Here is a 27,022-nt window from a genome sequence, read left to right as displayed (position 1 = left end):
ATAAATCCTAGATTAGCGGTTTTGCAGACAACATGCACCATGCAAGAGCAGCGGGAGCACATGATCTCGGCTCTAATCAGGATTATGAAAGTTTGCATGTCCGTTGCACTATTAAGTGAGCAGCAATAACCTAAACCACTATTGCTAACTTTTGCATTGAGGACAGAAGCTGCTTTGCAAGTTCAAGCATTTCTTTATTTTTACACTTAAATATCCTCTTTAAATACAGCATTATCACAATGAAAATAACATAAAAGGCAAAACAAAATGTAGAGGACCTGACAAGCTTTGGATTCACATTGAAAATGCCACCTGTATACCATGTGAGGCAGGAGAGCGGAGAGCAAGTTATAAAGTTGTCCAAGTCACGACTGATGAAGGGGGCAGGGCTTGTACCAAATGTCTCAAACTGGGGCCTAGTTAATGAGTCTTCCAAACAGGTAGTAAAAGGGCCATTCCCATGTAAACAGTTCACTAGCACCAAAAAAGAGGAGGGGGAGGGGGAGGAGAAAGGAGTGTGTGTGTGTGATTGCTCTGGGACAACACTAGCCCATTTTGTTATGGGTATGCTGTACCAGCACTTTATAAAGTCTTTTTTTAAAAAAAAGCCAAGTGAAGGAAAATCAGATCCATTTCCCAACATGATTTGGAGTTGAGGATTTATATTTTTTTCACCTGCAACCAGGTCATCCCACCCAAAAGCCATTTTACTTTGTCCTTCCATCAAGGCGACACGCTGCTTTGTTTTTCCCAAGGTCACAGGCGCAAAAGATCACAACAGCTTTGCTGGCTCATGGACACAATTACAGCATAGGGCCAGGACAAGAGTGATGGAGCAATCAATTCAGATGCTGCCTGGGTATGTGTCCACGGTGCCAGTTTTATTCAATGGGTTTCTATTAACCTATTTCAACATCCTCTGCTTCTTGGAATGTCAGTCATAATAATTCCTTTTCCAGCTTCAAAAAGCAGATATTTTAAGTGTGAAGTTGTTTCCATTTGCAGAGCAGACTACCCTGTCATCAATGGGCTGCAGCAGCTTTAAAGCACTCAAAAGAACCAAGTTCTTAAATTGTGAGAATTTGCCAGCGGCCAAGGCGTGTCCCATTTACATCTCTTCCTTAGAGCTGATCACAGCCAATCCCCAAAGAAAAGAACGTGCAGCAGTGTGGAGTTTAAAGGCTACAAATATAAGGGGTTGGTGGTCAGGCATTATAACCGTTTCCTTTAGGACACAACTCCACCACAGTTGGCCATGGCTCCAAGGCCAGCTGGAAGTGTTCCAGCAGGGTGACGGAGTCCTTTTTGCCTTGCACGCATCAGCAGGAAGCCGTAGATACAAATGGTACACCCTGGGAGTGTCCACTGCTAGTCGCGCCACAAGGCAAGGGAACGGTGGGGACTGGACATGCACCCTAAAAGTTACAGTGGTGTTACAATGAACTTGGGGAGGTTTCTATGATGGGGCATTTCAACCCTACTTCCTTTGCACCTTTGGCCTAGGATGACAGGCGGCGCAACTTTGTAGAGGGAGCACATCCCTTGCCCCCCCCCCCTGCTAGAACTCTTCTGCTCTGTGAAACTCCAAGCACAACAGACACATATGCTACAGAGAGGGTCGCATCTGGAAATGACTGCCTTTGAGACTAAAGCCAGCTTTTTAATAGCACCTTTTATTTTGTAAACGTCTGGAAACTGGGGGGGGGGGGGAGGATACCTAGCAATGTCGCCAGTGCCCGTTTTCAAGCCCTGGTTGTAGAGAAGCATGGGAGAAAACCCCAAATATTAGCAGCAGAACTCCTAGCAACGAGGCCAGTGACACCCGTTTGTTTGCACGGCCCTCTTTGCTTCGCAAGGCAGTAAATGGGACTGTGATAGACATTTTAAGGCTTTTCTCGTTCCGGTGCTTCTGGGTCCTCTTCTCCCTTCCCTGCCCGATTTCAAAAGTCATTGCACAAAGAAGCCTGGCTCCTGCATGCGCTGGCGCAGTTTCTAAACCGTTCACTGCAGCAGGAGGTGGCGAGGCAGCAATTAAGTACTTATTTGTGAGACGGAGCGCAGGAAGCTCAGGTGTGCGGTATTGACACTAAGCAGCGGATGGAAAGCTTGGGAGTTAAAAGAAGATCGGGGAGGAGTTATAAAGTACCGAAGCCTTTTTATATACTTAAATACTCACCATCTGGTCGGAAGTCTCATCAACCCAGCAGCGTGAAGTTTCCATGGGCTGCAATATTACTGGGAGGGTCAGGAGCTGTTCCAGAAGGAAAGGAAAACCTCTCTCCCTGTTGCTGTCATTTCCAGGACTACATTGCTTCTGTTCACCTTATCTCCCTAGGAGCTAGTGCCATTTCAGAAGGATGGGCTTTTCCAGATCTGGAAACTTTCCAGAAAAAACAGGGTGTGTGTTGCCCTAGAATCCACTTTCTGATGGAAAAAATGGAAATTTGGAGCATTTTCTTTTTTTGGAACGACTTAAATGCTTTAAGGCAAGTTTTTGCTCACTCAAAATGTGTATTATGAACACAGTAGAAGTGGATATTCTACACCTATCCTTTTGGCTGGGTCCTTCCCTTCCTTTTCCCCTCTCCCCTCAAGTGAAAGTGACACAGACCCCCTGCTATAACAGCACGATCCTTTGCAGCCTGATCGCTCAGAATCAAGTCTCATTGGTTTGGCGTGACTCACTCCCAGATAAGTGCGTAGAGGGGATGGCAGCCGGCAGCAATTCTGCGTGCGCTTATCTCTGGAACGCTAAACAGAAAAGGTCTTAGTTCTGGGTAAACATGCATAGAATTGCTCTGGAAATTCCAGAGTAAAATTTTTATAAATTAAGTTATGAATTAGGCATTTGGGGTTATTAAAAGCAGTAAAATAAATGTAGGTTTGGTAAGAATTGCATATATCTGGTTGGCCACTGTGAGAACAGGATGCTAGACTGGACGGGACATTGGCATGATCCAGAAGGCTGCTCTTATGTTCTTATTTCAACCCCCCCCAAACTTCCCCATTCCCCCCCCCCCAAGGGGAAAAAAAGAACCAGTTTCCACCACCAAGGCTTCAAAATTTCCGCAATTTTTTTACATCTCTGTTAGCCACCATTTATCATTGTGATAAAGGTGGAGGCAAAGAAGTGGGTTAGATGCAGCTGCTGGTAACATGGGCTCTGTTCTGTCTCCATCACCAAGCACCTTTATGGTTTAAGAGGGATCATGGGCTTGGGGTTCTTGTCAACCAGCCCCTCTTCCCCCAACCAGTATCCAAAACACCGGCCAGATGCTGTTTCAGGTAGTCCTGTTTAGGAAGAAGCTGCCTTCTGAAAAGACAGCACGCATTTCGTACAATTTAAGATTACGCACGTGTTAGCTCCCAGATAGAATTAAGTGATGAAGGAAGAATGCTTCTCGCATGGGCTGCTTAGATTTCACCCTCCCTTCTATATAAATATAAGTACAGCAGTCTTGTACTGCCTAGGGAATCCTCCAGGCAGCCTTCCCCAACCTGGTGCCCTCCAGACAGGGCTACAACTCCCACCTGCCCTTGCCAGCTTGGCCAATGGTTAGGGATGATGGGAGGTGTAGTCAGGGATTTTTTTCCCCAGCTGGAACTTGGTGGAATTCAGTTCCGGCGCCTCCCAGGTGGGTGCCATTGCTGTTATAACAAGGGAGGCGTTCATGGTGAGTTCCGGCACCTCTTTTTCAAGAAAAATAGCACTGGTTGTAGCCCAAAAACATCCAGAGTGCACTGGAATGGGGAAGGCTGCAACGAATGGCAGGAAATTAAATATCCCAAAGGGCTTACGCAAGTAACGGAGGTCATGAACAGTCTGGGGAAGGAAAGAGATTATAAAGCGGGGGAAGTTCAGTGCTGGTTTCAAGCTAAAGTGGTGTATTTAGAGCAGTGTTCTTCAACCTTGGGTCTCAGATGCTGCTGGGGCTACCATTCCTATCATTTACAGTGAGCTTAGTCAATGGTCAGGGATGATGGGAGTTGGGAGTCCAGCAACATCTGGAATGCCATTAAGTAAGCCACTCCTGATTTAAAGGCACACCACACGGAAGCCATGGTGATAGCCAAGCTGGCCCAGAACAGTGAGCTGCAGAGGAAGGCAATAATCTTGTTACTTTACTACAAAAAGCTAGGGGAGAAGAATGCCAAGGAGGGTGGATGCAGAAAGTGCTTTCGTTATCTTGCAGCGAGAGAACCATCAGTAGGACAAGGAGAGCGTGGCAGCTCTGAGGACACCCCGCCCTCGTCCCTTTCCTTCTAATAAGAACAGCTAATTGCACCCCTTCCTTGCGATGGAGATCTCAGGAGATGCATACAGCTTGGAAGTCTTCTCCACTGCCACCCTATTGCACGCTTGCTAACCCCTTGTGCTCGTAACACAGCCGGCTACAGTTGCATTGCATATTCAGATTCATCCAGAAGGCTAGGGTGCTGGCAAGTAGCAAGAGAGTATATAGAGCTCTCAGATCCACCTCCAAACTAGTGTGCAACTAGATTGGAATGTCTTGAAACAGCTGACGGGAAGGAGAAATAAAATTAGTGGAACGACAGGGCAGAAGGATAATTACTCTGCTGGACTTCCCTGTCCACCCAAAAGGTCAGTTCTTTACAGAGATCTTTACCTCCACTGAGAAGATCAAACCGCCACCCCCCACCCCAAGTGCATTGCATGTTCAAGAATCAGATCACAGAAGGGATTAACATCATAGAGGCAGAAAAACCCAGCTCAGAATGGACACTGGAGTGTCATAGAAGTCCCAGTAAACAATCAGCACATTTTGTTAGTTAAGAAAGAAACAATGGAACTTGATCGATCTCACCGGACCCCATTCAGAGCCATCGAGATGGAGAGTAAGCCTGCTTGGGATGAAGCCACTGGGCAAGGAGGATCCCAGAGGGCAATGGTTCAGTATGGACAGTTGCATGCCAAACTGCAGGTGTAACCAGTCACGGTCAGCGTTAATCCATATGGAATTTAAAATGGGGGTGGGTGGGAAGAAGAAAATAGAAGTTCTCCTAGGGAAGGAAGGGCAGCAATAATAGTCACATAAATAAGAGTTTGTAAGAGCCTAAAGCTGTGCAACTGGCCAGAGCAGTTCAAGCGGGTTAAAGGAGGTCACAGTTACCAAGAAGACAGGGCACTGAAAGATGACAAAATGGTACAGGTGGAGGCAGCTGCACTCGGAGCCAGAGAGAGATTCCACAGCATGTATGGATTTGTGATATTCCGTAGCAGTAGCAACATCCTCTTCTACCCTATCCCCCCAAAAAACTCCATTGAGCGCTCTGGGAGAAAAGGCAGCTTCACTCTATTGCTTCCATGACAAACATTCACGTTTGGTCCTTGCAGGATGGGGGGATAAGGTGCCTGCCCTGCAGCCGCTCCAATTAGACCGTTTCCTGTCCGTAGTCCAGGTGCTTCCGTGTTAAGAGGCCACCCAATCCGCAGAAGAAACCCTTGACCCCCCCGAGACAGCTGTAAGCGCTTGGGTGTAGTTCGTTTTATAGTGAGCCTGTACAAAGCAGTCCCCTCTTTCAACGCTCCCCCCCTCCCAACGCCCCACGTTAAATAATCCCCCGGGGGCCTGTGGCCGTTAGATAAATTCTGTCAATAAATAGACACCCAAGATTAAGAGCTACTACAGTGGGTCAGGATGGGTCACACGGCCAGAGCAGGTCCCAGGGAGCACTCCTCCGACGAAGGCAGCTCACAGGCCCTCTCCGGAGACTGCCCCAAACTCTGGGGCCGGAAACTGTCCTGTGGCACGTTTGTGTGGAATGACAGGCTTGGCGGAGGAACCTCAGGCGGGCAGCTTTCAGAAGCAAGGGGCTCCGGGGACAGGGCCGCTTTGCCCCCTTCCACCCTGCCGGAGACCGCGGCTCTGGCGCAAGGCACCAGCGAGGTCACCGGGACGGAGTAAACGCTCAGCTCCTTCTCGTCTGGGTAGCGAGGGGGAATCTCGGGCTCCTCGGCGCTGCCCTCGCCCTTCGCCCCCAGCATCGACCTTTGGTCGACCTGATAGTACACAACCGGCCCATTGTTCAAGTAGGCTTGGCCGCCCTCGGCTGAGCTGGCTTGCTCAGAGTTGTCCGCAAAGCACAGAACGGAGGAGCCCAGGGGCAGCTGGGCTTGGATGAGGATGGGCGTGGCCAGGCTAGGGCACAACCCGCCGGGGACCCCCAGGGGCTCTTCCAAAATGCACACCCCCAGGCTCTCCACGCTGGAGCCGCTGCTCGAGTCTTCTTCGGCCTTCAGCCGCTCCAGCTCCTCGGCCGTCTGCAGGTGCATGACCGCCGTTTCGTTCTCCGCCATGAACTCCTGGAAGTCCTGCGTCTCGGGGGTCTGGGCCCCCAGCCAGTCGCCGCTGGAGCTGGGAGGGGCGGCGACAGCCTCCTCCTCCAGAGTCTGGGGGCGGCTCACCTGCCGCTTATTCTCCAGCTCCAGTTTCATAATGGTGTGGAGGTAATGAGTCCGCACCCGGATGGGATTGAATTCAATGCGCCCCGCCATGTTCCCACAGCCATCTCTGGAACAGCCGCACGGGAAGGACATTCGGTCCACCTGGGTGGGGGAAGTTGAGGGACAGTGAAACTGTGCCCAGCGGGAGAGAGCACTGCGGCAGGGAGTGGATGATGCAAGCCTAGCCAAGGTTTTCTTTTTTGGGGGGGGGGGGAAGGCCTTGGAGTAAACAGAAGTCAAGTTCCTGTCGGGAGGAGCATACAAAATTCATGCAGGCTGCCGCTGGTAAGCAATAGGACAGCCAAGTGTGCATGCAGCCCCCTCCCCAAGCCAATCTCTAGATGCTAAAAGAAAAAATATCAGGTCTGCTTGCCAAGACAAGTGATCAAATGGTGCAGCTTTAGTGCCAGGGAATTAATCCTTCCATTGGAAGCACATCACTGAGGGGGAAATATCTGAGTCCTCCCCCCGCACCCCACCAAAACTGCACATTTATCACATAAAAAGCTGCCAGCAGAAGAAAAGGATGCAAATGTGGGGGGAAATATTAAGGACTGTGTTAGAACAGAAGGACAACATGCAAAACCAATTCTACATAGTGAAAACATAGAATTTGGTTAATGGATGAGGAGCTCAGCATCCTGAGAATCTCAGCTTTCATTTCAGCAAATATAAAAATTAGAACGCAAGTTTGTAGCTCTAACGGATGCAAAGACAGCATAAAAGAGCACAGGCAATACTAAAAAGTTTCAGAAGGCGGATGGGGTGGAAACAGAGCCAAGATTTCTGGTGGATCCTGAATAGTTTTCCCTGGTGCTCCCCCCACAGGAACAGGAGGAGCAGAATAATGGAAAACAAAACAACAAAACAAAACATGAACATGTGCTTAGAATTGCACAAATGCTGCAAATTTATGGAGAAAGTGTTTTTCTTAATCTGTTCATTTCAGAAGGCAGCCAGTAGAGGGGAGCAGAGGGACATGCAGAGTAACTATGAGGATACCATGCAGACTGCAAGGACAGAGTTATCGCTCAATAGCAACCAGGGCTGCTCATCCTAGAAACCCTTTCAGCTCCCCTACAACAAAGATCCACCTCATCTTGCTGTCCCCCTCCCCTCTCTCCCCCAAACCCAAACAGAGTCCAAAACAATTACCTTCTATTTGGGGACATTCCTCCTGAGATAATGGGGGACTGCCTCTCTCTTTGCCTCAGATGCGCGAAGGCCCAAGTGTCACCACAGGATCACACAAGACCTTTCAGTGTGTTAATTTACCAGGGCGCACAACAGAGCATCGGACTTACTATGGAGCGCAACTGTGTCTCCTTGCAAGCTCAGGGCGAATGCAGACACAAAGACCTTAAATGAACACGCTTCAACACCAAAGGGACAGACAGACAGACAGACAAAGACGGCGTGGTATAATTCAGGCCAAAGCCTAGCGGTTTCCCCACTGACCTGGCATTTAATTCCAGCCTGGCTACAGGCACAGGCCTCAGGGTCACAGTACAGCCGGCAGTCACAGCCGCATTCCTCCCGCGACAGGCGGATGGCGCGGAGTTCTTGCTTCTCCTCCGCGTCGATGCGATGAACCCCCGAGGCTCGGAGGAGGGCGCGGCGCCTCTTGGTGGGCAGGGGCTGCAGGAAGAAGTAGTCGTCCACCTCCACATTCTCTACATCTATGTCGTCATCAGAGACGTCCTCGAGAGTCAGCCCATCTGCCTCCTCCGACTCCACGGTGCCATTCTTGGTCAGCTTTGGGTGGGGTGGGGGAAGAAGAGAGAAGACACACAGACACACACCAGCAAAGTTAATCTTCAACACTCTCTAAGCCGCATCCCGCTTTGCAATCTGCCGAGAGACAAGCAATTTCCTTGGGTTGAAATTTGAAAATTTATTCTGCACATCTTTGCGTCAGAGCAAAATCTTGGGATGCAGCACAGAATGCAAGTCTCCCAAGAATTTTAGGCTTAAAAAATTTAAAAACTGCCCACGTCTCACTCAGAGTGAAGCTGGGAAACCTGGCCAGGTGTGATGAGGGCTTGGCAGGCATTCTGGCAGTTAAGTGATGGGCCACCCATTGCCTGCAGTCCTTTATCCCTCTTCCACAGTTCACTAGTCCCTAAGACACACACCTGTCTTCCACTTCCATGCCCTTCTTTCTGTTATCTCCCCCCTTGCAACTGCTCCTTAACAATGGAAGAGCGGCCAGCTAGATCACACCAAAAAGACCCACCTGGCCCACCATCCTCTTCTCAGTGGCCAGCCAAACACCTTTGGAAGCTCACCACCGAGATATGAATGCAACAGGGCACTCTCTACCCTTGTGGTTCTTTGCAAGTCACATTCAGTGGAGGGGAAACTTAGCCACTCAGGCTAGTAGCCAAAGAAACCCCCACTCCTTAAAGTAAATACATTCCAAATGCTTTGAAAAGCTGCACATTCAAAGCGCAATTTTATATGCAAGAGGAATGCTTAGATTGAGCAATTTAGGGTTTCTTGGAAAGTAGATGGGGGGCAGAGACTTTTCGAAGCACTGATTGCACAAGCCATGTTCACACAGCCTTTAAGGAAGATCCCAAGTCCTGGAAGATATTTCTCTGCGAGTTACTCCTCTTCTCTATCTAGGTCAAAAAGACCAGCTCAGATTACAATAGGAATAATAATTAAGGGAGAAGACACTATCATCCCTCCTGAGGATTCTTGCATTGCATAGGAGAAAACCAGGGCTTGCCACAAAGTGTACCCCTTGACAGAGAGCCACATCCAATTCCAGGTCCCTGTAACGCATGGGAAAGAGTCACAGCTCACTGGCACAGCACACATTTGGCACACAGAAGGTCCCAGGTTCCATCTCTGGGGACGGGAAAGATTTCTGCCTGAAACCCCAGAGAGCTCCTTTTTTCAGGGAGACAATACTGGTCCAGTAGGCTGGCTTAGAAGGCAGTTTCCAATGCAACTGTCACATGTCCTTGTAATAGCTGGTGATCTGTTTTAATTTTTGTGTAGTTTTTAATTGTAGTACAGTAATTGGTGTAAAAAGCTTTGTTTTTTTTAAAATGAAATTGCAACATACAAATATTTCAATACATAAAAAAATCTATCCATCCATTCATCCATCTATTCACCTATGAATTAATGTTGAGCTTAATACATGAAACAGCCCATATTCTACTACAAGCCAGATTGGTGGTGGTGATGATGATGGGGGGGGGGCAAAACAAGGGACAAAACAGAACTAGAGCATATGAGCTGGGATCGCTTCTTCGGCAGAGCATGAGACTCTCGGGGCCATGGGTCCGAGCCCACCTTGGCTGAAAGATTCCTGCCTTGCAGGGGGCTGAACTAGATGACTCTCATAGTACCTTCCAACTCCAAAATTCTATGTTTTATTGTGGCACCCTGGCGCATCCGTGCACATCACCCTTTCAGCTTTGGGTTATTTATAGCGCTATCAACGTACAATGCATTTTACACAGTAATATAAACCAGGGCAGAAAGTCCCTGCCTGCAGGAGCTTACAATCTGATCTGTAGGTGGGAGACAGAAGGCGCACTAATCGTGAGTGAGCCGCAAGCAAGTGCTTGCATCTTTCAAGGGACTGAGGCGAGGTAGAGAACAGGAGAGTGCAGAATGTGTTGCATTCTACAGAATCCTGAGGGACTGAGGGGGAATGTTTTCTAGCCTTCATGTTTGCAAGGTTAAGTTTTAAAAAGACAACTTAACCAAAATGATTGGGGGAAGGCAGCACAATTTGTTTTGCACTCCATTTTCTGTTCTTTTGAGTTCAGTGCTGCTTGAAGTACCACATCTCTTTCTTCTGCTCCATTTACACCTAATAAGATGCCACTTTCCCCCAAATGCATCTGCAATCAGAACTTCCACCATATAATTTGTCTTTTCTGGCACAAGCATAATAAGGACTCCATGCCGACAAGACACAAAGGGGAAGGAGGAAAGAAAGAAGGCAATTGTATTGCAATGGGACAGAGGCAAGAGGACTTTTGCCATTTTTATTTTATGAACTTTCTTGGGAAATGCAACCAAACCTCCGAGTATTAGAAGCAGCAGGGTTCCTAAGCATGTTCTTGTACTTATGGATGGTTTTGAAGAGTGACCACTGAATTCCTACGCTAAAGAAGTCTACGCACCTCTTTCCATGAGGACAATGAGGACACAGAAAGCCTAACTACTGCTAGTTCCACAGCTGTGAACATCGGTTCAGTCAGGGAGCTCCACAGAGGACAGCTGCTCTCCCTCAACTTGTATGGAGCAGAGCAAATTTTGTTCTCTCCCCAACCCCACAATCCCAGACCTGTGCTCACAGCCAAAAGTATCGCCAATGGCAGAGAGACCTGCCTGCACAAAACAAAGCAAGTGGAAGCGATTTCATCAGACTGGCCACAGGATTACAGAGGGACTATTCCTCAGAGACGTGATGCAACAAAGCATCATCGCAGGAGTGAATGAGGTGGGAGGAACGTTACTTGGCTTTGCTGCTCACATACAATGGGAAGCAGCGAGAGGCAGTGCGGTGCAACGGCTGCAGCTTGGTTTTGGGAAGCCCGCTTTCCCTGCCGAGGGTGCCGAAACGTGGGTGACCTTGGGTCATTTTACAACACAATATTGCTGCGATATTAAAACGCACCCATTAACCGTGATTCTTGGAAGAAGCAGGAGATGAAAGCAACAAGGCTGGCGACAAGCACATTCTCTTCCCTCTCTCTACTTGCTATGTGGAAAGCAGTCAGAGCCTATCCTCAAGGCAGGGCGTTTGAAGACAAGCCGTAGGCTGGGGGTCCGCTGGGTCTGCACCGAGAAGGGAGCTGTGTTATCTTGCTTCTGAAATTTAGAGCTTTGAAGGCGTTGGTAGTTTATTCTCTTTTTTCACACAGATGTGTGGAGGGTATGGGCATTTGTACAAGAATGCTGCAGGGGTGGCGGGATTGGGGAGGGGAGGGGGGGGAGGCTGGAGTGACAGATCCAGGAATAGGTGGCAAGAGGGTGGCCACGTGAAACTAGTTCTCTGGTCGCTGGAAATCTCTGCGTTAACTTCCACCCCCACAATCCACACTTTCAGGTATAGCCCATACTTTTCTAAGCCTCTCTCAGCTGCCTGCCAAACACGTACGGAAAAACCAAGGTCTTCTGAAAGCTGGACTGTGTGTGGAGTGTACAGATGCAGTCCTCCTTGAGGAGAGTGCACTTCAAACGGTGTATTTCCCACAGAATTCAGGAACCAGATTGGTATTTTTGTAGAATTACTTTCCCTTTCATTTGTGTTTGCTTCCTATAATTACAGCCATGTATTTGATCAACTGCCTTGTCACTACTGATCTGTCCTAACCAAGTGCTCCTTAGTTTCAGAACTGCAGGGACTGGAGTTCTGTATAGCATATAGGCGAAGTTCTCATGGATGAGTGTGTGAGCCTGTTTTTGGAATGTACCACTTGAGGCTGCAGGTGGGGGGAGATGCTCAAATGCAATTAAATAAGTAAATCCACAACCATGGAAAACTAACACATGAGGACAAAGGGTTCTAGGCTAGCCCCCGTCTCCCCGATGTGTGTGTTTTCTATATACAAGTATTATTAATACCTTTTAAAAAGAATAATTAAAAATAATTTAGTGATTGGTATTCAACAAAATACTAGCGCTAGCGCAACACTCCTTTCCCCTGTACATCATCCCCAAATCTGCTCTGGAGGGTTGAGAGAACCCCTTGAAGAGACTTTGGGGGTGCACAATGGCAGGAGAGGGGAAGAACATTCCAATGCACAAGGAGGAAAAATCATTGTGCTGATGATGGAACATTCTCCTTAGCGTGACGCTGAATGCAATCTAAGGAGCATTAGTATGGATGAACATTTCACCATGTGAGCCCACCCCTGCACCCTGAAATAGTGCAACCCCAAAACAGGTTCACCTCCTCACGACTGGAAGTATGCACAGCACAAGGAAGGAATCGGGGGAAGGACTATAAGAAAGGGTATTTGTCTCTTTCGCTCAGCTGGTTGTCATGGCAGCCAGAGACTGATTGGAAATTCTAGGTTTGTAGACAGAAGCATCCAGTCTGGGAAGGGAAACCCAGTTGCTAGGCAACCCCAGGGACACACAGGCCAGACAGCCAGGAGGCATGATATGGAGAAGGCTGGAACAAGGCGCTTGCTTCCAGGGGGTAGGGCCAAGACCCAGAATCTTTCACCGCAGCTCCTCAGCCTCCTCATGAATCAGCTTGACAGAAAGCAGAAGGGGCTGCGCAAAAGCTGGTGCCAGGTCACTAGGGGAGAATTGGCTGGAGTCACTCATAGACCCCTCCTGCCTGTGCTGCTCTGATGCCTCATTTGCAAGAAGCTGGGGAATCCCTCTACTTCTTTCACTGGCAAGCCACTTTCTGCTAAAATGACCCTCCCTCCACACGCCCTTGTTGGGAAAGCTCTTGGCAAGCTGAGGCTCTTTTCCCCTAGGGGAAAAACCTCATATGCTCCCATTTTTGCATTAGCAACTGCACCTAGCTGTGTCCCAACATCATGTGAAGGACCTGTGTATGGAGGGGGATGGACAGGCACAGAATTTAGTTTGGGGCACAGAGCTACCATGGATTAGCAGAATCAGGCCAATAAAAAATAACCGGAGAAGCAGATTTTTCATCTTTTTCTGACGCAGAACAGTAGCAGATCTGCAAATGCGCCAAGGGGCGTAAGAGGCCACTTGGTCTTTAACGCTTCTTAAGAGATCGGTCCTACAGGTTAATACAGCTAATGTTACAGACTGGATGAACAGATAAGGGCACACAAAGCGAATTTCCCACGGTTGCTGTGCTAATGGCCCCTATTCTATGTGCCAAAATCTACATGGAGTTATAGCCACACACTAAAACCTTCTGCAAGCCAGTGGGAGAGATGCTTATGGCCACAAAAAAGCACAGTACCTTCATTTTCTTGGCATGGAGCTTCTCCTCCTTGAGGTGCTCTCTGAGGATCTCCCGGTGGTTCACTTCTTGCTCCTGGGCAAATTCGCCAAGGGTGTACCTGCGGATGGAGTTGTGGCGCTGCGCCATGCCCAAGGAGCTGCCCCCTTGGCTGGGTACGCTGGTAAATCCCTGGCGCCTTGCAAAATAGTACACCGTCACCTGGTCGAAGCGCACATTCTTCCTGCGCAACTGTTTCTGCCTTTTCAGGATGGAAGTTGCTGGGAGGAGAGAGAGAAGGGTATGGATACAGCAAGTGCCGAGTAGATATTTGCTCCCTTGTCATCGGGGTTCCCAAAGTCCCACAGTCACAACTGGCCTATCATTCACATAATAGGCACTTGACCACAGCAGCTTCCAAAACATTATGGAATCCCTGGGTACTATAGATCTGTGCATATTCCCAAACCTGGTGCCCTCCAGATGTTTCCTACAATCATCACCAGCCCCAGGGCTGATGGGAACCGTATTTCAGCAACACCCAGAGGGCACCAGATGGGGTAAGACTGTCATACACACAGTCCATGAAGAGGTCAGGCCCACTAGGCTAGATCAAGTGTGCAATCAGCAACATACTCAGTCTACCGTGGCTGTGCATCGCAGAGGAATGTCAGCTGCGGCGTAGAAGCTGTCATCCTGGGGTCATATCACTGACCTGATAAGCTTCCATGGAAGGAAGCCATGGGTCCCCCAAAGCCGCTGTGCTGCAATAGCACAGTTTAGTTAAATAAACGAGCAAGTTACAAGAAACAAGTGTGAGAGGGTGTTTTCCCATCTTAGCATTCTTTTATAAAAGCACCTTTCAGACAAGCACAATAAACAAAGAGGAAGTCAGCGTAGAATTCCTTTACTCAGAAGTTCTCTCTCCCCCGCCACCCCATGGTTGCCAACCCCCAATTCTTGTCTCCTGAACATCCCTTAAAACTCCGACTCCTCCCTTGAAGCAACTGCCTCTAAAAATACGCCTCCCCACAAATACACCAGACAACAGCGACCCTGAAGTTTTTCTTAACCTATCAGAGTAGCAGGACAGAATTTGACTCCCATCTGTGGTTAATTTTGAACAAAGCTCCTCTAACTACCACCCTGGTAGAGACAAACCCAGACTTAAGTTCTGGGGTACAAGACTGTGTGCTCACTGAACAGTTCTCCTTAACGTTATGAAAAAAGAGCAAAGTGAGGGCAAAAGTCAATGACTATATTCTGGACTGCACAACTCCTACGCTGGAGTACCTTAAAACTCCTTACGTAATTCATTTTGTGCAAGGCCCAATACAGGAAAAGCAGGCAGCACCCTGGATACATACTCCCTCAAGATCATGTTGGGGACAAGAAACCTATTATGCATTCCAAAGTGCTATTAAAACCACCAGTCTCCCAAGACCCAACGATTGCAAGACGGTCGGTTTCATTTGGTTATATAAACAAGCTGGTGGGAGTTTAGGAACAATGACTAGCCACAGGCCACACACAGCTGCCAAAGGCACAGGGAGGGTGCTGCTTTTGAAAAGGTTTCCAAAGGAGTAGTTGCTCGGAGCCTCAAACCCAGCACCCTCCTGGTCCATGTTGGGATGCTCATTTTTCTCAGGGTAAAAGTTTCATGCAACAACGAGGGTGCTGCTGCTGAAGTAAGACTTCTACGGCTAAGTGCAAGCAAATTATTCCGAAGATACCATCAAGCTGAAACAAAACCCCTGGGCAGGGTGTGCCACATGTTCTGAAGGACAAAGGGCCCAACCACTTACGTATGAAGCTGGTGGAGTTGGGTGGATTGACGCTGTCGCAGCTGTCTGCGCTGTCGCTGTTAGAGATCTCATCATCAGAGTTGGAGATGGGTGATCCCACGTCCACCTCATCAAACTTCCTCTTGAGGCTGGCACTTGCGATTGCATCCATTTGTCCCTGGCTCGCATGGAGAGCCACAGAACAGAAAGGGGACTAGTGTCAACTGAAGATCTCCAACTCCAGGCCAATCCGTGGGGTGTACCGGGCACCTGGTAACAGATAACAAAGAGGGGAGGGAGGGGAGGGCCGGAATCAGCAACTCAATCAGACCACACAACTGAATCGCACACAGATTTCACGAAGTGCCGCACACGAGCTCATACTAGTACCATGAATTCCTCAAGCTCTGCTCCCCTCCTGTTTCCCATTACTTTCCCTGTGCTGAGCTAAACAGCTTCCCTTACATCATACCAGCTCCCAAGTACGTGCTGCAGACACAGTCCACTTCCATTCAGCTGTTTGTGCTCCTTCAAGCCGACCACTCGCCCAAAGCCACCTACTACCTCCACTGGTTGCCCCCAGAGGCAGTTGGCATGCTGGGAAGGAAGGCATGAAGCAACCACATAACTCTTCAGCCTCAGCTCCAGTCGCTTCTTCATCCAGCACCAGTTCCACCCACAAGCCGAATGGCATGGGACAGGTCTTCAGCAGACCAACCTGCGGCTCACTCTGTCCCTTCAGGCTGCTGTACTGGCGGCTCCCTTCCCCTTTGCCACAATAAATTCCTGAGAGATTGGGTATGTTGCCTGCCCAGGATGCCGACCCTTCCCTTCTGTGCGTGTTAGCTTGTTTTACATGCTGCATCAATATGCACAGTCATACATTACTGCCCGGTGCCAACAGAAAACATAAATTACAGTGCCCTTTACTGGTGCACAAAGGATACCCAACACCACATTCTTTTGCACAAAGATGTGTACCAATATGTGAGATGGGGTAACTCAGAGTTCAGAGCGGTTAAGCCAAAGATAAGTGGCTCAGGTCTTCCTCACTATGAACACAATGCTCTGCATACCTGCACTGCTTTTGTGAGTTACGTAGGAGGGATGGGGAAGCCGTGGCCCTCCAGACATCGCTGGACTGCAATTCCCAACATCCCTGACCTTGGTCATGCCGGCTGCAGCTGCTGCAAATGGGAGAGTTTTTGAACATTTGGAGGGCAGACAATGGGACCAAAGTCTCTCCAGCTTATTACTCTTTTCACCCCAACACATCCTGCCACAAAACACACAACTTCCTTTTTGTAAGGTATTTAAGTGATTTTCTTTTCTACCTTGGCCACAGCTATGTCATCAATAGCACCCATCCTGAGAAAGGTTAGCCCCTCCTGGCCTAGGGGGCTCCCAAAAGAATTCTGCCAGCCCCACCTTTATAGCCTTCATACACCTGAGTTTCTACATCCATCTACTATGCGCATGTTTCATACGCATCATTTTGAGTGTTGGATTTTGAGTGTTCTGCTCCCCCTTGCCACTATTCCCCCCTTTCTTTTTTAAAGGGAAGAATTCTAGACCCTCTGCATCCAACCTATTCTTAGGTGCACAAAGCTGGATTAGAAGCAGCCAGTATGAAACCCTTGCTATTTATGGTTACAGGGTTTTTTTAAAAAACAAAAAACCACACACTCACAGAGAGATGAAATTCTATGGTGGACTGAAGCAACCAAGGGTTCTGAAGACACCATTTGCTTTCCTATTTCTGACCATGTTTACAAGTCAGATATGTGTGGTATGCACGCAGCTGGCTCCGAGTGGTTAAATCTGCTCTTGCCTTTTGTGCAGTTAGCAGACACCAAGGGAGCAAGAGTAGTCATGTGCGCACTCACATTCCGAGAGAAGGCAGACAGGAATCTTGAGCAAACTAAGCTTAGCCTTCCAGCACGACAGAAGCCAATTGGGAAATTGCAACCATTTTACCACACAATGCACTCAGGAATACATTTGTTTACGCCAATTATTCACAGTGGAAGGATACTTGGCTATTGCACAATATAAGTATCTGCATGAATATCTTTTTAATGTCATCACTGAATAACTACAAAATGCATGGCCTTAGGTCAGATCCATTTTGGCATCATCTGGGATCTGCCTCGAATCAGGGCCAGCAACAGATGTTCCAGGCGAAGGTGCATCAGGAGCCCAGCATTTGGCAGGGATGGGATAATCCTGCCCCAAGGCAGTCAGATCATAATCTCCAATAGCAAAAGACTAGGTTAAGCCTTTTGGAAGGAACACGGACTTGCACTACGGGGTGTAAGCGAACACAGCAGACCTGCTGACCCAATTCTGCGGGCCATGGCTCTCCACCCCCACCCCACCCCCGTTGCTACCCACAGTACTCTAGGAGGAGTCAGCCAATAGTCTTGCTGATCTCACAGCAGCGTGGAAGCCACAGAACAGACAATGACAACAACAAAAACACAATAGAAAATTCTGCCATCACATGTTATTGACGGAAGGGCAGATGGATGTGAAACACATGCCTGCATCCCTCCAGCAAAAAGACACAAGAGCACACATTGGATGGGAGACCAGAAGGTAAGAGGAGATCTGGCCTATGCAAGAACATGGCTGCTGTTCAGTAAATGCCAGCAGGGTGGTGGCACAGGTGTTTAGTATGGGAAATCATGACCCAGCAATTGTCCTAAGGACCATCCTTTGCCCTACCTATATAACAACAAGGGAGGGAAATAAAAAGTTCAGTCTTCAGAAAGCCAAAAGGGGCTCCACATTAGCCAAGCAGTATGCAGCCTCAAAGCTTTCCACTCTTGTGGCAAACGTGTTCACCCTTGGGGAACATTTCGAGACGAAAGTGGTACCTCCTTCTTGACTTTCCAGGAAGCTGTGCCAGGGGTTGATCATTCTTACCTGGGAATGAAATGTGAGCACCCAACAAACCCCAACAGAACCCCAACAAAAGCACTCCCTGTTTTTGGTCAGACTTGCAGCACAAAGCAGATGCAATCTCTGCTACTGCATTACCAACTTCTCCTCTTAAGTACTCAAAGGCTTATGTACTCAAAGGCAACCTCAGGTGTAACACACTGCCTTTCGCAACTCTACTTAAAGCACACACAAAACCCATGAGGTCTTGGATCCCTCAAATTTAAAAGAAAAGCCCTCAAACTAACTACAGTGGAACCTCGGTTTATGAACACCTCGGTTTACGAACGCCGCAGACCCATCTGGAACGGATTAATTCACTTTCCATTACTTTCAATGGGAAAGTTCGCTTCAGTTTATGAACGCTTCAGTTTATGAACAGACTTCCGGAACCAATTGTGTTCATAAACCGAGGTACCACTGTACTCATAGAAGACAAAGTGGTCACATGCAGTTTGAGCTAAAGTGTACCCACTGTCGTATGCAGGAAATACAGATAGGTGCAGATTGACATTGACATTCCTTGCTGATGCCAAGCTCTTTCCAATATTTAAGCCCAACCTTCTCCGATACTGAGCACATATCCAAAGAGGGACAAGCTCTTGCTGGAATTTTAGGTGACTTTCCAATTTTCTCCCCACCTTGTTTTTTTGTTTCATTGAACATCCCAAGGGCTTTCTAGGTATACAAACCACCAAACAGCACCCTCACAATTCTATCCTATTTGTGCATTAAAAGTAAAGGGACCCCTGACCGTTAGCTCCAGTAACGGATGACTCTGGGGTTGAGGCGCTCATCTCGCTTAACTGGCTGAGGGAGCCGGCGTACAGCTTCCGGGCCATGTGACTAAGCCGCATCTGGCAAATCAGAGCAGCACACGGCAACACTGTTTACCTTCCTGCCGGAGCAGTACCTATCTATCTACTTGCACTTTGACGTGCTTTCAAACTGCTAGGTTGGCAGGAGCTGGGACCGAGCAACGGGAGCTCACCCCATCGCGGGGATTCGAACCGCCGACCTTCCGATCGGCAAGCCCTAGGCTCTGTGGTTTAGATGACAGCGCCACCTGTGTCCCATTTGTGCATTAGAAACAAACCAATAAGGCAGGAAAGAACAGAATACTGTCTCCCCAGTGGCAGAACCATGCTCACACTCCAAGATCCCCTTTTAGACAGATATTAGAGCTTAATTCTTCCACTCTTGTCCTTTGTGCTTTAAGCCCTGAATGACTTACTAGAGAGGCAAGAGGAACAAGCTCTCCTTATTACAGGGAGCTGCTAGACTTGTGCCCTCCCACACAGGTCTGTCCCCTCTTTCCCATCACAAAAGCTGCTTGCTTTGCAACAAAAAGGGGGGGCAGGCCAGGGAGCCTCCAAATGCTACCAGAACTCTTGTCCCTACAAGAAGTGTGCATGCACACGAAAGCTTATACCAAACTAAAAAAAATTAGTTGGTCTTTAAGGTGCTACTGAAGGAATTTTTTTATTTTGTTTCGACTCAGACCAACATGGCTACCTACCTGTATCTTGTCCCTACATTGAGGTATGGCATAAAACCACACAGATGTAAACATTACTATTAGGGGGAGGGGAGCAGGCTTTGTGTGCTACAAACATGCTCTGCAAGTCCTGATTTAGCATTAGGCTCTATTTAAAAAACATGAAGCACTGTCATTATTTTCTCTGCATCCTGGATTTTGCCAAATAGCATAGCTCCATAGGCCATGCAATGTCTTTTCCCAGTAGGAGAAAGCTAGCAGCAGCCAGAGGCAAAAGACAATGAGACCTATTAGACCAGGGGTTCCCATACTTACCGGGCTTCGGGCCGGAGAGCAGGGGAGTGCGCGTGCAGCGGGCTGGAGGGCGGGGGAGTGCGCGCCCGTGCGCATGCGCACACGCACACGGTCGGAAAAAATCGCCGCAAATCGCTTGTGCGCATGCGTATGGGCCTCCCCCGACCCGGAAGTGCATCGGAAATGACCTCTTCTGGGTCGGGAGAGGCCCATACGCATGCGCACAAAGGATTTTCGGCGATTTTTTGCCGATTTTGAAGATCGCCGCCGTGCCGGGGGTCATTGCAGGCCGGATTGGGAGGCTAATTGGGCCGCATCCGGCCCGGGAGCTGTAGTCTGGGGACCCCTGTATTAGACCAACACTCAGGCAGCCTTTGAGCTAGGAGAGCATCTGGGTTACATTACAGAGAAGGGGAGGAAGGGGGATGCCAGGTGGCTCTTTCCCCCCAAATCATATCATCCTTTACACCAAGGCTGCTCTTGACGGGGTAACAGCCAATAGCTGGTACTGATGAGTGCCTGTTTGAAAGCCAGGAGAAAAATTAATTAATTAGGGGCAACCGGCTCTGCCTTCCTGTAGAAGCTCCTTTGCAAAAAAAACTAAGTAGCAGAACCCAGGACAAAGTCTAATCCATAGCTGTCAAGTTTTCCCTTTTCTCGCGAGGAAGCCTATTCAGCATAAGGGAATTTCCCTTAAAAAAAGGGAGAACTTGACAGCTATGGTCTAATCTCCATCACCTTAGCTCGGGGATGGGGAGACTGTGCCCCCCCATCATCAGATACTGCTGGACTCCAACTCCCATCAGCCCCAGCTAGCATGGCCAATGGCCAGGGATGATGGGAACTGCAGTTCAGCAATGTCTGGAGGATCAAAGGCTCCACACCCCTGCCTTAGCTACACCACCACCAAAACAAATACCAATTTCTGTGGCAGGAGACAAGAGAAAGGAGAGATATCACTGCACTTCAAAGCTGAAGGACAAGGTAGAACAAGCCTCAAATAAACTCAACTGTAGTACCTTATTTACCGGTATGTATTTGTTATTATCCCACCTTTTTCTTCAAGGAGCTCAAGGCAGCATACATAGTCCTCCACATAGAATCCCTCCAACAACCCTGTGAGGTAGGCAGTGACTGGCTCAAGTCATCCAGTGAGCTTCATCGTCGAGCAGGGATTTGAACCCAGGTCTCCCAGGTCTTAGTCCAGAACTCAAACCACTACACCACACTGGCTCTCCATGTGTTACTCCCCTGCCCATTCCCATCTCAAAACACATGCACACACTGTATTTTACCTCTAATTTTTACAGTGGTTCTATGGAGAGTCCCCTCCCCAATGTTTCAGAACATCTTCCTTACATTCCCCCCAAAACCAACTGAACCGTTTAGTCCAGGCAGGGCCAAACTTTGACCTCCAGGTGTTTTGGGACTACAACTCCCACCATCCCTAGCTAACAGGACCAGTGGTCAGGGATGATGGGGAATTGTAGTCCCAAAACATCTGGAGGGCCGAGTTTGGGGGTGCCTGGTTTAATCTGTATCATTTGAAAGACTCAGGCTGGATGGAGGGGAAAAAACTTGTATAGAGAAAGAAGGAAGGAAGCCCAAATCATGCTGACAATTCCTTTTCCTATCTCCACTTTCATGCAACAAGACATTCATTATAAAACAATGGCCTTTCCTCCACTAGGAGACAGAAGATCTGCATGAGCACAGGCCTGTCGTTTGTGCCCTGCATTTCTAAGAGAGAAATAACATTTTTTAAAACCGCCTTTTCTCCCCACGAAATGCAAAAGCTGGAGGCAGGGCCAAGGAGAATCATGAAAAAGAATCTGCCCTCCTTAAAAGACAGTCGCACATGTTGACGGGAAGCACGAAGGGTGGGTGCTGGGCGGATTTTTAAATCATTCTCTGTAATAATAAAAGGAGCTAGTAAGTGTCAGAGAGGTTTCTCAACCTTCACAGTCTGAATCTGATGGGAAAGCGGGTCGAAAGACAAAGGAAATACAAGAAAAGCCTTGCCAAAAGCTGAAACTGCATCTCTGAAGTCACAGCTGAGAAAGTGCCACTCAACACCTCTCCCCCCCAAAACCCCGCTTTCCTAAAATAGAACACAAGAACCAGGAAGCCTCTATGTGAAAGTCTGTTGGAGGGAGGGGGAAACAACCCCTGAATTCTCTCTTGCAGTTGCCCCTCCCCCAGAATAGGCCTCTGCTTCTGCTGGTTGATGCAAGCCCACCACCCACCCAGGCCTGCCCAGCCCAGCCCAGCCCGTTTCTTCCTTGCACTTGTCTGTTCCCATCAATGTCCTAGCAACCGTTCCCATGGCAACAAAGCTGAACAAATGGGCTTGAAAGAAACATGCCAGCCAGCTGTGGCAGAAGGCAGCAAGGAGAGATCCTGACTGCGTGGCTCAGCTTCTCCGGGAGCAAAAAAGAAAAGGAGAGGGAGTTCTTCACGTTCCTAACAAAACGCGAGCAGAGTCACTCCCCACCTGGGAGCCTTCCTCTCCTTCCCCAAAGGCTTTGCCCCCTGCACCTCAAAAGCATTTTCCAAAAGGCAGGATGAAACATGGCTGCTTGGCTTCTGCCGAAGGACAGAGACCAATCCAAATCAGCTGAGGCACAGAGAGTAAAAAGTCAAGCACAGTTTCACTTTGAGCCACTAACTCACTACCTGCCACCGTGGTCCCCCACCCTTGGGCAGGACATCCAATCCTAGTTTTATATGCGAAAGAACTGAGCCAGCGTTCAGTTTTGGGAGGAGCTGGCTCTGCATGCAAGTGCCGCAGCAGCCGAGCCAAATCCCAAGGTGTTTACTGGTTGCCTTGGGTGTAGGATGCAAAGCTACAGGAGAGGGAAAAGGCTTCTGGACCCGCCTACTTTTCAGACGCCATGGAGCTGGTGTTTCTGCACATTTCTGCCTTGGCACATGCAACACAAGGAGGGTGCTATAAAGAGGGTGCTTTTGGGGTGGGGTGGGGGGAGAACAACACTGCCACTTCCAGTTGTCCCCTCTCACTGAAATAGGGTCTTGGTTCAGAAGCGGCACATGTGACCGCCAGAAGAACTTTAAATCACACGAGAAGTTCTGTTGATTCAGGCCCATCCTGTTCTGATGCCTGTCTATGGGAAGGCCACAAGCAGAACATAAGCGCCACAGCAGCTGCGCTATCTGCAGCTCCAGCACCAGGCATTCAGAGGCACAATCCTGCCTTGTCCTTCATGAATGTACCTAATCCTCTTTATTGGGGACCACCTCTGCCTCTACACGTCGCAGGATGCCCTTTCCCCATATGGTTCTGGCACCACTTCTTGCACGGGGTTTGCTCTCCCTTCTTCCCAGATATCTTCCCCATCCCATCACTCAAGCAATTAACAAGTGGGAAAGGAGACAGCGCACAGACAGCACCTGCATGCTTCAAGGAAGCTACTTAGCTAATTGAGTGCCCAGCCTGAATAATGAGAGATCTTGTTAAATGAAAAAAAACCGAGACAAGAACTGTCACACTCAACTTTCTCCTTCTCCCTCTGTGGGCAACCTTCTTTTGGTACGTAAAACTCATTATAGCCGGTATGAAAGCAATTTGGAACACGGTGATGATACATCTGTGCCTTTTAAGATTTCTCAACAGATTTGTTAAGCGCAGGGAGCAAGTTGCTGTCGATTTATTTCAAGGCTTGGAGCGACCATTGTGACAGACTAGCCTGATATGCAACAGAGGATTGAACCAATTCATGGAGGTTAAGACTGCCAATGGCGACTCGTCACAATGGCTCTACTACCACTGTATCCAAGTACAGTGGTACCTCTACTTACGAATTTAATGCGTTCCGAACGCACATTTGTAAGTCGAAAAAATTTGTAAGTCGAATCCCATAGGAATGCATTGGGAGAAAAAAAATGTAAGTCGAAGCAACCCTATCTAAAAATTCGTAAGTAAAAAAAATCCTATCTAAACCGCATCCAAGATGGCAGACGGAGCTCCATTCGTAAGTAGAAACATTCGTAAGTAGAGGTACCACTGTACCAGTAGCTGGGAATCACAAATGGTGAAAGCGCCGCTGGCCACTGGGAGAACAAGATGCAGGATTACGTGGGCCTTTGGCCTGATCCAGCAGGGCTCTGACGTTCTTATGGCAGAGTTTCAGAATGACTGCTTTAGGGTAACGATCTTGTAGAACCACCTTTTCTACCCAGCTACTCAGCAGGTGAACCTAGTTTTCCTTAAATAGCCTTTAAGGAAGTTGATGTGAATCCATCTTACTGATTCCCACAATTAAGTTTTAAGTAACCCAAAATGTGAGAAGGCTGCCTCTGGCTTCTGGGCTGGTTCTGCTCAGCAACATCAAATTATGTTCAGTGGATTAGGGCTCCCCACCTTCCAGGGAAGACTCTATTACATGCAGAGCTATTTTTCAGCCAGAGCTCAATGGAGCTCAGCAGCTCCCAGGTGGGCGCCATTGCTATTCAAAGGGAACAAGGGAGAAGTTCATTGTGAGTTCCAGCACCCCTTTTTCTAGAAGAACAGCACTGATTATACTACAGCGTACCCTACAAAGGAATTTTTTTCTACCAAGCTCTTTGAGATTAGCCACATTCACAAGACATGGCAAGCCAAACCATGGCTTAGCAACCAAATATTCTGGTTCCTAGGGAGGAGATCACAGACGCTCTGATCCTCCTTGAGAAGTTTAAATAATAATAATTAAAAAAATATAATAAATATAATAATAATAATAATATTTATTACTTATACCCCACCAATCTGGCCAGGCCTCCCTAGTCACTCAGGTCAGTATGGTGCAGCAGCTAAGCGAAGGTTCAGAATATCACCTGAACCCAGGCTCATGGTTAAGGTCTCCCCTCCTTGTCCGTGACCAAAGTTTGTCCTATGGCTACAGGTTGTGGTTAAGGAAGAGGGCCCTTAACCATAATTCCAGGTTTGGGTGACAGGCTCAGCCAAAGCCTGGCTTAGCTGCCGACCTGAGAAGCCCAAGGAGGAGCAATGCAGGTGTGAACATGTTTGCGTGGTCATGGTAAGCCATATTGTGGCTAACTGTGATGTGAAAACTAGGTCATCAGGATGTCAAGAACCAGCCTGCTCCCTGACTATTGCTGTTTGCCATTCTATTTTGTGATGAGCACACACAGAGAAAAGACCTAAGCACCTCACCAAGACACTAAGTAGAACTTAGAAGAGCTACCAAATGTTAGGGACACCAGGAGCCTCTCCTGAATGATCTCTCCACCCCCCCCCCCGAACCACCCAGAGTGCAGCAACATGAAACCTGCAAGGTTCTGCACACAATTGAGAAATGTTTCAATGGGCAGGAGGAGAATCAGCTGCTTCTCATTATGACAAGGAATTCCAAACATGTTGAGGGTAACCCTGCGGTGTTGCAGGGGCAGGGGGGAAGCGATGATGGAAAGAACAGAAGTGAACTGTGGGAGTCCTCTGATGAAACACATTTGCAGGTCAGGCACAAAGGAGGCAACAAGAATGAGATATGGGAGTTGGGGGTGGGGGAGAGAAAGAAACCATCAGGGAAATTGGTTAGGGAGGAGTGAGGAATTTGAGAAGCAGGGGTCAGAGAGGGGAAGGCAACTTCAAAAGGCAATGCCAAGCCAACAGATTGTGCTCAACCTGAAAGGAACTTTCTAGCCTGCTTGCTCTCCCTCCAGGTCTATAGGGAACGCAGGCTGTCCACCTTTCCCATTCAAGGCAGAGATACAGGAAAGCCAGTCTCATTGATCCATAAGACCCACAAGACCAGGCATAGGCAACCTTGGCTCTCCAGATGTTTTGGAGCTACAACTCCCATGAACCCTAGCTAACAGGGCCAGTGGTCAGGGATCATGGGAGTTGTAGTTCCAAAACATCTGGAGAGCCAAGGTTGCCTATGCCTGCACAAGACTAAGGGTTTCGCAGGGTTGTATGGTCACTATTGGCTACAGAAGGCCTTCTTGTATATCTGGGATAACTATATACGGTAAATGAATCATGGTTGTTTATGTAGCACTGGGACATGTCCAGAGAAAGGCAAGAGAAATGATTTGGGGAGAGGGTGCCTGGAGGCCAAATATGTAATGAAAAGTGGAAGGATCTGCATATTTTTAGGCTGCAGGAGAGACAAATAAGAGACAAGACAATAGCCGCCTTCAAATATTTGAAGGGTTTGTCTCACATAGGATGGAGAAAATTTGTTTTCTGTTGCTACCACAGGTAGGATCCAACCTAATTGCTTCCAATTGCGAGAAAGGGAATTTTGACTTATAAATATTATGAAGAGCCTCCTGATGTTGCTCAGCAGTGGAACAGACTTGCCTCAGAAGGTGGTGGAACAGAGCCACCTTCCTTAGAAGTTTTTAAGCAGAGGCTGAGGGGTCACCTGTTGAGGAAGGAGGAGGAGGTTTCCTCCATCATCAGGGTGCTAGACTAGACGACCTTTGAGGTCCCTCCCAACCAGTGTTAAAAACCCAGATATACAACCTAATATACAAGCTAGGTGACGGGCGCCATAATGGAGTGTCCAGGCGCCTTCTTTCCCCAATGGAGTATTTATTTACTTATTATTCTTTTAATTTCTATACCGCTTTATATTAAAAAAAAACAAATCTCAAAGTGGTATGCAACACATTAAAAACACCAAATAAAGCAACCCAGAATAAAACAAATTCAAGCTTCAATTAAAATATTTCAGATCCTTCTCTAAGTGACGTTTTGCTTTCCCTAGTCGCCAACCTGGCATCCAGAGAGGATGGGTGAGGGAAGTATTGTAAAGTCTGTTGGGAGCAAACAAATTCATTTTATAGAGTTGGGAGCAGTGTTAGAAATTAGCCAGGCACCAGGCATGTTTTGCGACTGGCACAGGTCCAGTTGCATCCATGCAGAGATCTCTGGATGCCAGGTTTAGATTAGGTATCTGAGTTTCTAACACTGGTCAGCCTGGGTAAAAAAAAATTAACACCCCTTTTTTCACCTTCTGGACTATGAAACTCATTCACACAGGAAAATATATGGACTCAAACAAATTTGTGACCAGGACAGATGAGACATCCCTTGCCTTCTTTCATTAACAAACCACTTTAAAATCAGTCTAGCATTTTCACTGACTTTGGTTCCT

At 48.1% G+C, this 27,022-nt stretch overlaps 1 protein-coding gene across 3 annotated transcripts in view; it reads right to left on the bottom strand.

Moving 5' to 3' along the window:
* Positions 1–173: 173 nt before the first annotated feature.
* The window catches only part of CSRNP2 (cysteine and serine rich nuclear protein 2), a 38,123-nt gene continuing 11,274 nt past the window's right edge, over positions 174–27,022 (bottom strand). The window contains exons 1-5 of one of the 3 annotated variants that reach the window (XM_088661242.1): positions 20,949–21,072; positions 15,182–15,430; positions 13,398–13,657; positions 7,925–8,221; positions 4,105–6,568 (exon numbers count right to left, since the gene is read on the bottom strand). In XM_088661242.1, the coding sequence (XP_088517368.1) occupies positions 5,666–6,568; positions 7,925–8,221; positions 13,398–13,657; positions 15,182–15,332 (1,611 nt within the window). In that variant the 5' untranslated portion in view covers positions 15,333–15,430; positions 20,949–21,072 and the 3' untranslated portion in view covers positions 4,105–5,665. Of the gene's footprint in view, positions 6,569–7,924; positions 8,222–13,397; positions 13,658–15,181; positions 15,431–15,625; positions 15,736–20,948; positions 21,073–27,022 lie in introns of those variants that run through there. The other 2 variants (XM_088661243.1, XM_035103126.3) reach the window with 2 other exon arrangements.

The sequence above is a fragment of the Zootoca vivipara genome, chromosome 2, assembly GCF_965207765.1.
Source record: "Zootoca vivipara chromosome 2, rZooViv2.hap1.1, whole genome shotgun sequence".
In the NCBI taxonomy this organism is placed as follows: Eukaryota; Metazoa; Chordata; class Lepidosauria; order Squamata; family Lacertidae; genus Zootoca; species Zootoca vivipara.
This window is presented reverse-complemented; position numbering and strand designations above follow the sequence as displayed.